Source organism: Eupeodes corollae, chromosome 2, assembly GCF_945859685.1.
Source record: "Eupeodes corollae chromosome 2, idEupCoro1.1, whole genome shotgun sequence".
In the NCBI taxonomy this organism is placed as follows: domain Eukaryota; kingdom Metazoa; phylum Arthropoda; class Insecta; order Diptera; family Syrphidae; genus Eupeodes; species Eupeodes corollae.
The window spans coordinates 713,572-725,704 of record NC_079148.1 but is presented as its reverse complement, the minus strand read 5'-3'; the positions used below and the strand labels follow the sequence as shown (position 1 = coordinate 725,704).

At 33.7% G+C, this 12,133-nt stretch overlaps 1 protein-coding gene across 2 annotated transcripts in view; it reads left to right on the top strand.

The window, feature by feature from the left end:
* LOC129946554 (tumor necrosis factor receptor superfamily member wengen) overlaps positions 1 to 11,575 on the top strand; it is a 31,849-nt gene extending 20,274 nt beyond the window's left edge. For both annotated transcript variants that reach the window (XM_056056788.1, XM_056056789.1), the window contains exons 5-6: positions 4,396 to 4,530; positions 10,877 to 11,575. In XM_056056788.1, the coding sequence (XP_055912763.1) occupies positions 4,396 to 4,530; positions 10,877 to 10,947 (206 nt within the window). In that variant the 3' untranslated portion in view covers positions 10,948 to 11,575. The remainder of the gene's footprint in view (positions 1 to 4,395; positions 4,531 to 10,876) is intronic.
* The last annotated feature ends 558 nt before the right edge of the window (positions 11,576 to 12,133 follow it).

The window sequence follows — 12,133 nt, the reverse complement described above, 5'->3', positions numbered from 1 at the left end:
ATGATTACTTTCTAAAATTTGAACAATTAAAAAAAATAATATAGTAAGAAAAAATGTTTGGTGTGAACACCACTATAACTATATAAATGGGGTTCCCGCTTAGTACTTTATTATTTATTTTTGAAAAAATCCATTTAATATAGGTTGCAAACTATCTTCCTCCCAGTTTTTTGCTCTTTATTCAATGCTTTATAAAAAGTGTTACAGCGATCGGATTAAGTTTAGATGTGCGCCGTTTTAATCGATAATCTGTTTCCGTCTAGGTGGCAAATTCATAATACCCACCTCGTAAAAGCCTCCCTTCTTATTTGAGAAGAACTCTCACAGCCACTTTTCAGAAGTCTCTTTTGAGTTGAACTTTACACCACCAGGAGCGTTTGCATTGAACTATATGGTAGCTTCTGACGAGTCATCAACGAAGTGTGCTCATAATGGATGATTTCCTCCAATACCACAAAACAGACAGCAACCTTCCTGGCCGTCAATAACTTTGATCTCTTGGGCGTTGTTACGATATGCCGTATGCAAACTTTAAAATATCGCGAATGTCGCCGTTGGTAAACTCCATGCTAACACGTCTGTAATTGTTGAACGTAATATCCAAACTAATCATGCACAGCATCGTTTTTTAGGTTATGTCAAGACCTTTTTTAGGATGTAAAGTATTGTCAGATATGAGCCTTGTAGCGCTTTGTACATAGCCGCGAAATTCAAAAGACAAGAAGGTGGAAGGGAGATATTTTCCAACTTTTAAAAAAATCATTCATTCTCTACTGTCAAAAATGAAAAGAAGGTAATGTAAAAAAATTATTCCAGGGTCTCTTTTTGTACCAAAAAGTCAGCACTTAAAATTTTTGATAAATCATTTTATTTGAATAGATACTAATGTTCGACACTTGAAACTAAGATATAGTTGATTTGAAGTCTAAAACTTTGATGGAATCCGCATATTTGTAGTCTCAATATAAGCTTGTTTTAAGCTAACATGTGTTCAGGTAACACTATACAACGAGGTTCTGTAACCGGAAATCAAATAATAACTATCTTAAGATTTTTGATGGCCTAAGTTCGAATTCGAATGTTGGAGATTAATCTGTACTAACTGCAGCATTTTGCCTACAATTAGACAGATCAACCTCCACTGCAGTTTTGTTGTGATCCTCTGAGTCAGACTCAGTTCGTCCTCGCTCAGAAGGATCATGTTTAGGTCGTCTTCAGTCTCTATTAAGGATGCACTGCCTACTACTTTTTTAGAGGTTGGAGACGTGATTGGAGAGGGCATAGGTGCATCGTCACCCTCTGTAAGGAGAGAAGACGACACGTCCCGGGCCCACCAACCGCGAGTTCACCTTCGGTTGTTGTAGGAGGCCCGCTATCCGCGATAACATCATCTTTTTTATGAATTCGAATTTTAATGGATTTAAAGCCATAGTTCTTAGAGCCATTGGTCAAGGCTAGAGGAGCCAAGAATTCTTTATTGAGTACCATAATGACACTTCTATAAAGATCCTTCACTTCCTCTAGCTTGGCTATCTTCCAGTTATGCGTAGGAAGGGATGGATTACAAACTTTGATCATCTCGAGAATGTTCTCGATACCAACAGGTTCTATTTAAATCCAAATGGCCAAACTTCACCTAACCGGCTGACAGCGAGCTTGTATAAGTCACAAGACCTCTGGTCGCCACAAATGCCAATGATCAGCCGATATTGTGCCATCACCATTGCTCCTGTCAATAACCGCAACCACGACTTTGCCTTTCGTGACGTCACTGAAACTGGCTTGTTTCTTGATGGGATTGAGGGGAGTGCTGGTGTTGTGCACACGAGGCCGTTTTGGTGTCGAAATGGCCCCCAAGAGACCTTTCACGTTTAAACGCAGCGGTTTGCTGCGAGGCGCTTTTAACACAAAAGGCCTTTAGGATTTTCATTAGTAGTTGTAGGGCCATTTTTCACAACCCTGTCACTACAGGAATTACGTATCGCTACCTTCCTACTTTCGTTGCTACCAACAGCAGAGGAGGTTCCATGGATTGCCACTACTTCCTTCTCTGTGTTGACCGCAGGAGATACGGCAACAGGCTTTGATGCCAAACTGCCGCCTGGTCTTGAAGAGATACCGGTCTCATCATTCTTTTCATTTTTGTTTTTGTTCATCTTTGGTCCCACGAGTTATGAAGAAAAGAAGTCCGTCTGTACAGAGATTCGCATATACAGATAAGGCTAGATAATCCGGAGGTCGCCAGGTATCCGGATACTCCGTTAGAGCCTAGGCTATTTTTGAATTGGGCCCCCAGCCAGGCTGATCATCGGCACGGGTCGTTTAACACCTTAGATTAAGCCCAATAAAGATAAGAGGTGGTTGGAGAGGAAGAGATAGGGTGAGGAGTCAGTTGATGTTAAAAACATCATTCTGATATTTGAGGAAATGATTAGGATTCGGTAACAGCAATTCAGCTAGGTTACCTAGAGTGGGAAGGAGCATCAGAGCGAGGAGCGCCACTTTCCGATTGCCCTTTTTGCTTTTATAACCTTTTCACTAAGATTCTTTGTAAAGCAGACGTTGAAACCATTCAGAGATTTCCTCTCCATTCCAAACTGTGGCTTTAGTATCATTGTATATATTTTTGAGGACTTTACCGAATTTCCTGGACATCCCTATTCCATAAAGCTAAAGCTTGTATAAGAGGTCATTTCTGCCCACCGCATCAAACGCTGCTTTAAAATCCACCAGGAAACAGTAAAGTTTCTTTTTGTGTCGAAGGAAGTTCCCGTCAATCTTCTTAAGGACAAAAATTTGGTCGACCGTGGAGTAACCGGATCTAAAACCGGCTTGAAACTCCTTCAGTAAACCATTCTGTGTAATACACAAATTAAGGCGTCTTCGCAACCGTAAAATTTTGTATGAAGCGTTCAAAAAAGTTATTCGAAGATAATTGTCTAGGTTTTGTGAACTTTTTTTTTGTTGATAGGAAATTTTAAGGGTTTCTTAAACCCTTCTAATTATGGTCAAACTCCGAAGTAATCTTATTTATCAGCTCATTATGGCCGTACTTGTAAAATTCAACTGGAATTCCGGCGGAACCAGCCGCTTTGACATCCTGTACAATTTATAAAGTATTTAAAACTTCTTCAGTAGTTATTATCGTATCTAGTGCACTCTGCATATGATCTTGAAATGTCGAGAAATGTCAAACTGTTCAATTTGACAAAATGGACCGATTACAATAATTTCCTATGGAAAGTTAAAAAAATCGATTTTTTGATAATTCTAATGAGGCTTTACTCCTTAAACGTTTCAGAGAGATCAATATAAAAGTAAGGTCTATGGTTTCTCTTTTGTTTTAAATGTTTTACAAAGAATAGTCCTTGATCTATAATAAACTTCCATAAACAGAAGGTGAATAGAACTTTTGTAATTCTTAACTTGCGGATGTCTGTTTACCTAATTCCTAAAAATAAACTTTTTATACCTATAACTTCCGCAGATTATTATTTCCTTTTATTAATGCTCTATAAAAATTGCACATGTTTTATTTTTATTGTTGTTTCTGCTTATTTTCGACTTTTATTACTATACTGCTTCTATGTATATATAAACAAAAAGCTTTCTCTTTATAGACTCAAAAGAATAAATTACCAAGTAGATGTTTATTTAAAATATATTTTCTGTTCTAAGTCGAATTGTTTATACAATTTTGGCGGTAGGAACGAGAAAAAAAAAGAAATAATACCAAAAATCACGAATTCTAGAAAGTGATTTTTTTGCGCATCGCATTGGTTTAAGATTTTTCAAGACTCTTCCTAGAAAACAAAAGAAGAACAAAAAGCAAATTAGACGCGTGTCCGTCCATGGAGAGGGAGGTATAGGTTCATAAATGTAAGACGGACGGGCGGGCAACTCGGAAGCCTGCTGTGATACTTGGTTCTTCATTCATGTGTTTACTTAAAGTATCAGGCATTGATTGTTCCACGATCGTTCTTTTGGGTTTCACGAATCGGAAATTTTTCGTTAGCTCTTCTAAAAATAGCTCTTCTTAAACTCGGAGTCGAATGTTAAATAAATAACACGAGCCATTAACCAGACACTCCTTACTCCAGATGATGGAAATTATACTTACTCCTTTAGATTTTCTTATTTTGCATCTTTTTTATTTGTGGATGCAGTTGTTGTAAGAATTGTTGTCCTTAGAGCGATGCTAATACGAACTATATGGGGTAGACCCCTTTTACAAAATAAGCTGTTTGTCATATTATCATATGTCAACGACGATATTCCCTCACAGATTTGCAAAAGAAAAAAAAAAAGAAGAGAAAAATCATAAAAATAAAATTTTACAAATTACAAAAGTCAAGATGCTAATTTTTTTATATCATTTATGTGATCTTATTTCAGATGTCGAGGAGTTGTCAGCAAAATTAATGGCGAGGTTAGCCGAAGTACAGAGTCTAGAAGGCGGTACGTTTTACATTGAAGATGCAAGTTCGATAAAAATTCAGAACGTGCGACCGCAACAAATGCTTTTGATTGGTAAGTAAACACATCAATCTTAGGGTGTTGATATTTTGAGATTTATGATGATTGGTTTTCAAGAAAGAAAAATAAAATTAAAAATTAAAATAGAAGGTCTTTGAAACTAAATGTATTTCTATGGAAAAATATATAAGATGAAAAAACACAGGACATGTTTTTGATAGTTCAATGATAAACAAATCTTTTGAAAAACAAAAACACCTCTTTTTAAATTTAAAAAAACGTTTTTAAATCTCTCTTTTTTGTCAACATTATTTTTTTTTGTTGGATCTGTATGAACTCGCATGGATTCTTAAAAAACAAACAAATCTAAAGTTAAAATATTCTACTTAAAAATAAAACATAAAAAGTTGTTTTCAAACATTCTATAAATAACACGTCTGGAAACATTTTCTATACGAACCGAACAATGGAATTTCATGTTCTTTGTCTGATGTTTTTATGATCGATGGAGTTAAATTCTAGTCGCCGTCTATTTTTAAAATTCTGAATAGAGTTTGTATTTTATTTAAATTTTTGTGAATGAATTTTATTTAATATAATATATTGAAGAAAACAAATAGTAATAATAGAACACAGTTTTCGTGATTCAATTGTGAAGTGTTTTTTACGATTGGAGTTAGAAATTTTTGACAAAACGTTTTAGGGAGTCATATAATTGTAATATTTTTGACTTGAAATTTGTTAATTTGTATAATTGTTTGAAACAATCAAATGTGTGACAATATGGTGTCATTACCATTTAATGGATGCCTTTGTAAAACAACTATAGCTCTCACATTCCACACATGATCCACAACAACAGTTGAAATTTGGCACTTCAACGCTATTTACAAATTGAACAATGTATGTTCGACCATAGAAAAAAAGGCTTTGATGTATCGCTACAGTTTGATAAGCTTTTAAGAAAACAAATAGCTCGTCGCGAATTGCAATCTGATTGTCACGATCGGTCAAACTCAATTCGAGTTCCACATAAGATACACACTTCAAAGAATAAAATGTTTTAGCGCGTCTTAACCTACAAATTTCATTTAAGTCTTTAATATTCATCTGTAATGATGAATAAAAACAGGCCACATGATATTAATGTCATAATGGACGAATATTCGTTCATAGCCCTATAGATTTAGCATCGGAGGAAGTTATTTGCCGACTTTTAGCAAATATTTTTAAGGAAATGTTAAACACTTTGCTCAACGAAAAATGTTGACGATTTTAGTCGTTTTTTTTGAATAAAATAAATGCGGCCAGTAATTGTGGATAAATTGACATTTACTCGATGGAATATTTTGAAGTTTTGTCGACAAAATAAGGTATATTTTAAGCTATATATTTCAAAATTGTATTTTACAAAAGTTCTTAAAAGGAATGGAGTTATGTGCGGTCTTCGGAGGTGCCAAAATGCATATAAGGTCCCCAACAGCTCCGGCCGAAAGAGTAGCTTAAAGACAATCCAAAAGGTAACTAAAGCTTAAACATTTTTTTCGCACTCATACTGTGCCGAGAATACTAAAAGATTTTAACATACATAAATATAAGGTCCCCAACAGCTCCGGCCGAAAGAGTAGCTTAAAAGACAATCCAAAAGGTAACTAAAGCTTAAACATTTTTTTCGCACTCATACTGTGCCGAGAATACTAAAAGATTTTAACATACATAAATCTGCTGCTCTTGGTGGTATCCCCGCTATTGTTCTCAAAAGGTATTCTTCAACGCTGACAAAACCAATGCGTAAGCTTTTTCATCTATCTTACTCCCCAGGTCTCGATCCTAGCGGATGGAAAGCCCCATTTGTCCAGCCTATCCCAAAAAAGGCGAATCCTCCTTACCCTCTTACCGAACAGTGAAACAAGTCTTTACATCGCTTTGGAGAAAGTAAGATTATTGCACTTGATATTTGAAAGGCATTTGATAGGGTTTGACACCAGGCTCTCTTATCGAAAACTCGTGCTTTCGGTTTTCACGAATCACTTCTTCATTGGATTAGTAATTACCTTTCGGATCGTTCAATTCAAGTTGTATTGATTGGCTTCAAGTCTGAAAACTACAAAATAAATGCTAGTGTGCCCCAGGGCTCTGTTCTATCTCCAACACTCTTTCTCATTTGTATTAATGATCTCTTGTCTGCAACTTCTAATCCAATACATTGTTTAGCTGATGATAGTTCTCTTAGGATATGGACCTGCAACGACAAAATATGATAAGGGCAGTAATATCCCCTTGAGTGTGCGATTATTATAAAAAAAAACATCTCTTTAAACTGCATATTCTTCCGCAACAAGGGCGACAATCAATCCCATTGCTTTCATCATTTTTAAAACACTATAAAAACCATAATTTAATATTGAAACTGCTAGGGAACTAGCGATGGCAAGCATTTTTATCCAGCTGTGAAGTTGCTTTAAAGTGCCATAGCAAACCATTCAGGCCTATCACAAATTCCATCGCTATCGGAAACTTTTTCGAATCTTGAAACCGTATCACAAATTTCGTTCGTAATGCAAAAAACTGAAAGTAAAATTTCATTCATTGTCATAAATATTTATAAAGTCAGAATGAAGAATATTGTTTTTTGTGAAAAAAAGTAAATACAAATAAAGATGATTAGCAGCGTTGAATTGTTTTTTGAGGATAAAAATAAAAAAGTTTTTGTTGAGTCTCCGTTTGTTTTTGGAGGAGTTTGACTCGTTCATCCACAAACTTTTCCCTGCTTCTACGACATTCGTTGATTTTTGTTGACTAGGCTGATGTCATTGCCATGGGCCCATCTTCAACTTCAATGCCTGCATCATTTGAGTCGGGTTGTTCCACTGTTGCAGTTGAATTTGTTCCAAACGTATTACCCATTGGATTTACACTTTTACAGCCAGCTAAAAACTTAGCAAAATGTCAAATTCCTGTTCCAAAGGGGACAAAGACAACTGCCAAAAAGGTCCTCCATAAAATTTCATTTTCTAAAATAGTTTTGTAATATTTTTTGTTACTGACTTTTATCCCACTCCTTACCCTCTCGTATAGGAGGTCCCAATGCGTTTAGCACAAGGGTAAACGAATCCCAATGTTGGGTTAGGTTTTCTTTGGATGATCCAAACGTCCCGACACCCTTGACAATGTCGGGGTTTGCCTCCATTAGCTCCACCAACTTTGAGAATTGGGCGTTGTTGCTTCTTTTAATGCTATACCAATAAAAGTTGTAATTATAATTTATTTAATTTGTTCTTACCTTTGTCGATTTTCACTAATTTATTTTATGTCACAACAAAAAATCTAGACAACTACTTCGAATTCAAAAAAAAAAAAACTGTGTCAAAGTCACAAAGAATTACAGTTCGACAGTTCGAAGGCGAGCATCCGCCAATTGTAATAGAACGACATTTCAATTCGCCGAATTTTTTAAGTTTAAGGCGAACGTCAACTTGGCGAATCGCAAACAGTAATGCGAAAAAGTCACATTCGCTTAATTTTTTTAGGCGATATTTTTATATTTCACTTAATATTTTTGAAATAATAAACTATCGAATAAGCCAAACAAAAAAAATCCATTTATGAAAGTTAAACGCCTTTCGTTACACCAAGTTCACAATGTCATTTTTTTACGTTGAAGAACTTACGGAATAATCCTGAATTGTTACGTTTTAAATTGTACGAAAACGAAGCACGTATTATGGAAGTAGTGTTATAGTTGAATTTAGTATAACATGTACATAATGTGAAGTATCTATTATATAGATAAGTAAGATCTACAGATTTTGAATCTTCCCTAAGTTAAGTTATTCCCAAAATTCAAACTTAACTACGCCACCAGATTTAAAATAATTAGTTTTTGTGTGACTAATTTCGCTATCGCTATATTTTCGTGTCATTTTTGATGAACTTCTGAATGAATTTAAGATCTTCCTTTAATCATCTTTCAACATCTTTCAATTAATTTCAAAGCTAAATTCTTCGTTTCCTATATTAGCTTCTTCTCTCAAGCACCTTTGTTTATCCAGTCTTCATGTCAGCATATTCTAAGAAAAAAAAATATTTTGCACCAAAGCAAACTCAAATCTAAAACAAACGTTTATAAATATATGTTCATACCACGTACTTACGAGTATATCTACATTTATACAACTTTTTAAAAGAATTTAAAAATGATATATCGGAATGTCTTTGAGGAGAGAATTTCAAGGAAGCTCTTTTCTTGATTCTGAAGTCTGAAGTGCGTATGTTCATCATTTTTTTTATTTTAATAATTTTTCAAATAGCTTCGTGCAACAGACATGATGTGGCAAAGAGTTTTTGCATTTTTTTGAAAAACAAAAGACAAACAAAAAACTGAATGACATAATAAGTTGTCATAAGACGTAGAAATAAATATTAACGTTCTTTGGTCGCACTTACCACAATATTCACTTGCCGATCACGTCCCGAAACGATATGTGAGTTTTAGTTCGAAACAACTGGAAGTTTAACCAATAATTATTGTTATAAAGTGAATGTTAAGAGTTGTTGGGTTAAAGTAAAAGGACGGGATATTATATTATGCAGGGCCGTAGCTGCTTGGGGGAAGGTCGCATCTGTGTTTTTTTCTAAAGGATTTGTCGAATACCGTGAAGTGATTTTCCAACAACCGAAATATTTAAGCGTCATTTTGCAGAGAAAATGTTCCAAACATTTAATTCATAAACACCCTTAAGGCTGAAACTCAAACACGCTTCAGCTTCGTCTTCGTCTGCGTTAAGATGGGCCTGCCTCGTGGTTGCTTTGAATGACATTTCCAATATCACATTTCTAAAATGGCACTTCTCTCATTAGCAGCTGTTATTTTTCATCAAAAGTTTATTTTGATTTTTCGTGCAGTAAAAAATATGAGTTTTATAGCGGAAGTAGCATACACAGCCTTGAATAACCAATGGGAATCCCTCCAAAAGCAAATATGTTTTGTTTGTTGACTTTTTTTTTCTTACAGATGTTGAGCTGACAGACAAAGCAAATGTTCAGAAAATTTGAACTAGAGCTTCCGTTTGGAGTCACATTACGTAACAATACGTACTTTTCTTCAAAATGTGAGGTGAAAGCTTCATTGTGATAGCATGCATTGTATAAAACGTCAGGTGAAGCCGAAGCTGAAGCGTGTTTGTATTTCAGCCATTATACCGAAGACCAACAATTGATAGTTGATATTTTCAAATCAATTTTATTAAAGGGTATTGTCATCTTTTTACTCATTGTGCATTATTTCTTACCCATTGAGAATTATGTTTAAACTAACTGTTTTCGATGAAAAAATCGATATTCTGAACGTCAACTTTTATCAATTTCAAAGTTAGCTGTCAATTTTCATTTCAATTGTAAATTGCGGTCGAGGGTTTGTTAATATCTAGGAAATATAATTGTTTCCAAAAGAATAACAAAGTATCATTTAAAACACGTGGGAGTAAGAGATATGCACAATGACATAGTACAAGGTCCAGCAAAAAGATCTCCCATATTTTAAAAGTGAACACCGTGAAGTCTGTGCTGTGGCTCCATCTTGTTGGATTTAAGTTTAGTTGGAGGAAGGTCTCAATCATGTGACAGTAGCGATCCACATCAACTGTAACTTTTTGCCCATTTTCTTCAAAAAAATACATATATATTAATCTACGACAAATGCGAGTATGATTACTAAAAACGTCACGTAGACCTCTATCTATCTATACCCGGAGTACCATTTATCTATAAATAGCTTTAAATATAAACGTCTACAAATACGGTAGGTTTTTTTGCCGGACTCTGTATTTTATCAATTCACTTTCACTATGCTGATTTTTATTTCAATTGATGAAATCTATCAATCGGGTGATATAGTTGATCTTCGCAAAATGGGTGAACATTTATTCATTCGAGAGAAAAACTAAGGTATTGTAATTATTGATTATATTTTTGAACCAGGGACTCTAAAATAGGGTTTTCCAAAATTTCATATTTATGAGTTAAAAGAACAAAAAAAAGAATAAATTACAACTTCTTGACCGGATATTACCAAATTAGGAAGCAAAATCATTTTTGTCTACGGCCTTGTGTCTGCAAAGATGGATTGGTAATGCACAGCGAAACTGTCTTTTCGCAAATAAAATAAAAATCCATCGTGCGAAACAATGACTGCCAAGCACAACTTGATTGACTGCAAAGACAAACTCATATCCATTTCCTAGGAAGCAGCAAGAGGAGGGCACGATCAGCATTCAGCAAGAAAAATTAAAATGCACTTGACAGTTCTTCCTTCTTATTCTTTTGATAATAATAATAATGTTACTTAACTTGAATGCACCTATGACGTAATTTAATATAAAAATTTTCTTTTATTTTGCAGGTGAGAAACATACAATCAAGCCCACACAGCCAGGGAATGTGTACATTGAAGAGGCCAGTTCCAAAGGATGAACCTGTTAACATGATTTATGTTTACCTTACATACTACTCCAAGGACATCAAGTAATGTTTGATTCGATTGATTATTACAACAATTGAATCCACAAGAGCCATTTAAAAAATCTCGAATTGATTTCAATGGAAAATACAAAAATAAAAAAATACCAGATATTATCACACAAGAAAATGATCCTTTGAATTCAAAAACAAAAACAAAAAACAAAACAACCTTCTGAGTGCAATGAAACATTGCTAATATATAAGTAAACGATGTACAAAATTATTATTATATATTTTGTTGACTTGTTGTAAAATCTATTTTTATTAATAATAATATATTTAATAATTATTTTGCTGACATTTTGTAAAATGAAAAACAATAACAATTAAAACAAAATTGAAGCAATTTCAAAAAAAGTCGTCGTTCGTCGTCGCAGTGCGTGCGTCGCTCCTATTTAATGCTAATTATTTAATATTGAGAGCGTTTCCTTTTTTTATTATTATTTTAATGGCTGCTGCTTATTTTTAATTACAATACAGAATAACGGTTTTCTTGTATATAATTGTAGTATTATAATAAAAAACCTTTAACGTTATTTTTATGTAATGAAATTAAAATTGAAAATAAATAGAAAAAAAAGCAAAAATAAAACTATGTATGTATTATTAAGGGCAATTTGCTTCAATATACTTAATGTAAATATTTTACCTTAGAAGAAAATTTAATGAAAAATGTAAGAATTGTATAATGCACTATAATAATGAAATTAATATTTAAACAAAAACCAGAAAAAACACATTCTTACAAAATGGCTATACTTTTCCTTCTTTACTAAACATGGCAAAACGAAATAATTAAATGTTAATAAAAATACTTTAAAAAAATAAATTCAAATGAGTTTTTTTTCAAAAAAGAATTAAAGTAGAGAAAAAGATCAAAAACAAAATAATACCAAACTCAAAACACATCCATAGAGACACTTAAATTTATCGTTGATATTATTTTGGGACTAAACTTGGGAATAAGTGTTTTTGGACAGTGAAAAGTTTTTATTTAAGTTTTCTGTTTTGGAACTTTTTACCCATTTTGAAAAGTTAAAGAAACAAGAAAAGATTTAGGAATTTATTTTTCAAATTATTGAATATAAATACAGTTGTGGACAACTCATTTCCACATTCACTTTGTCATGTGTGACTA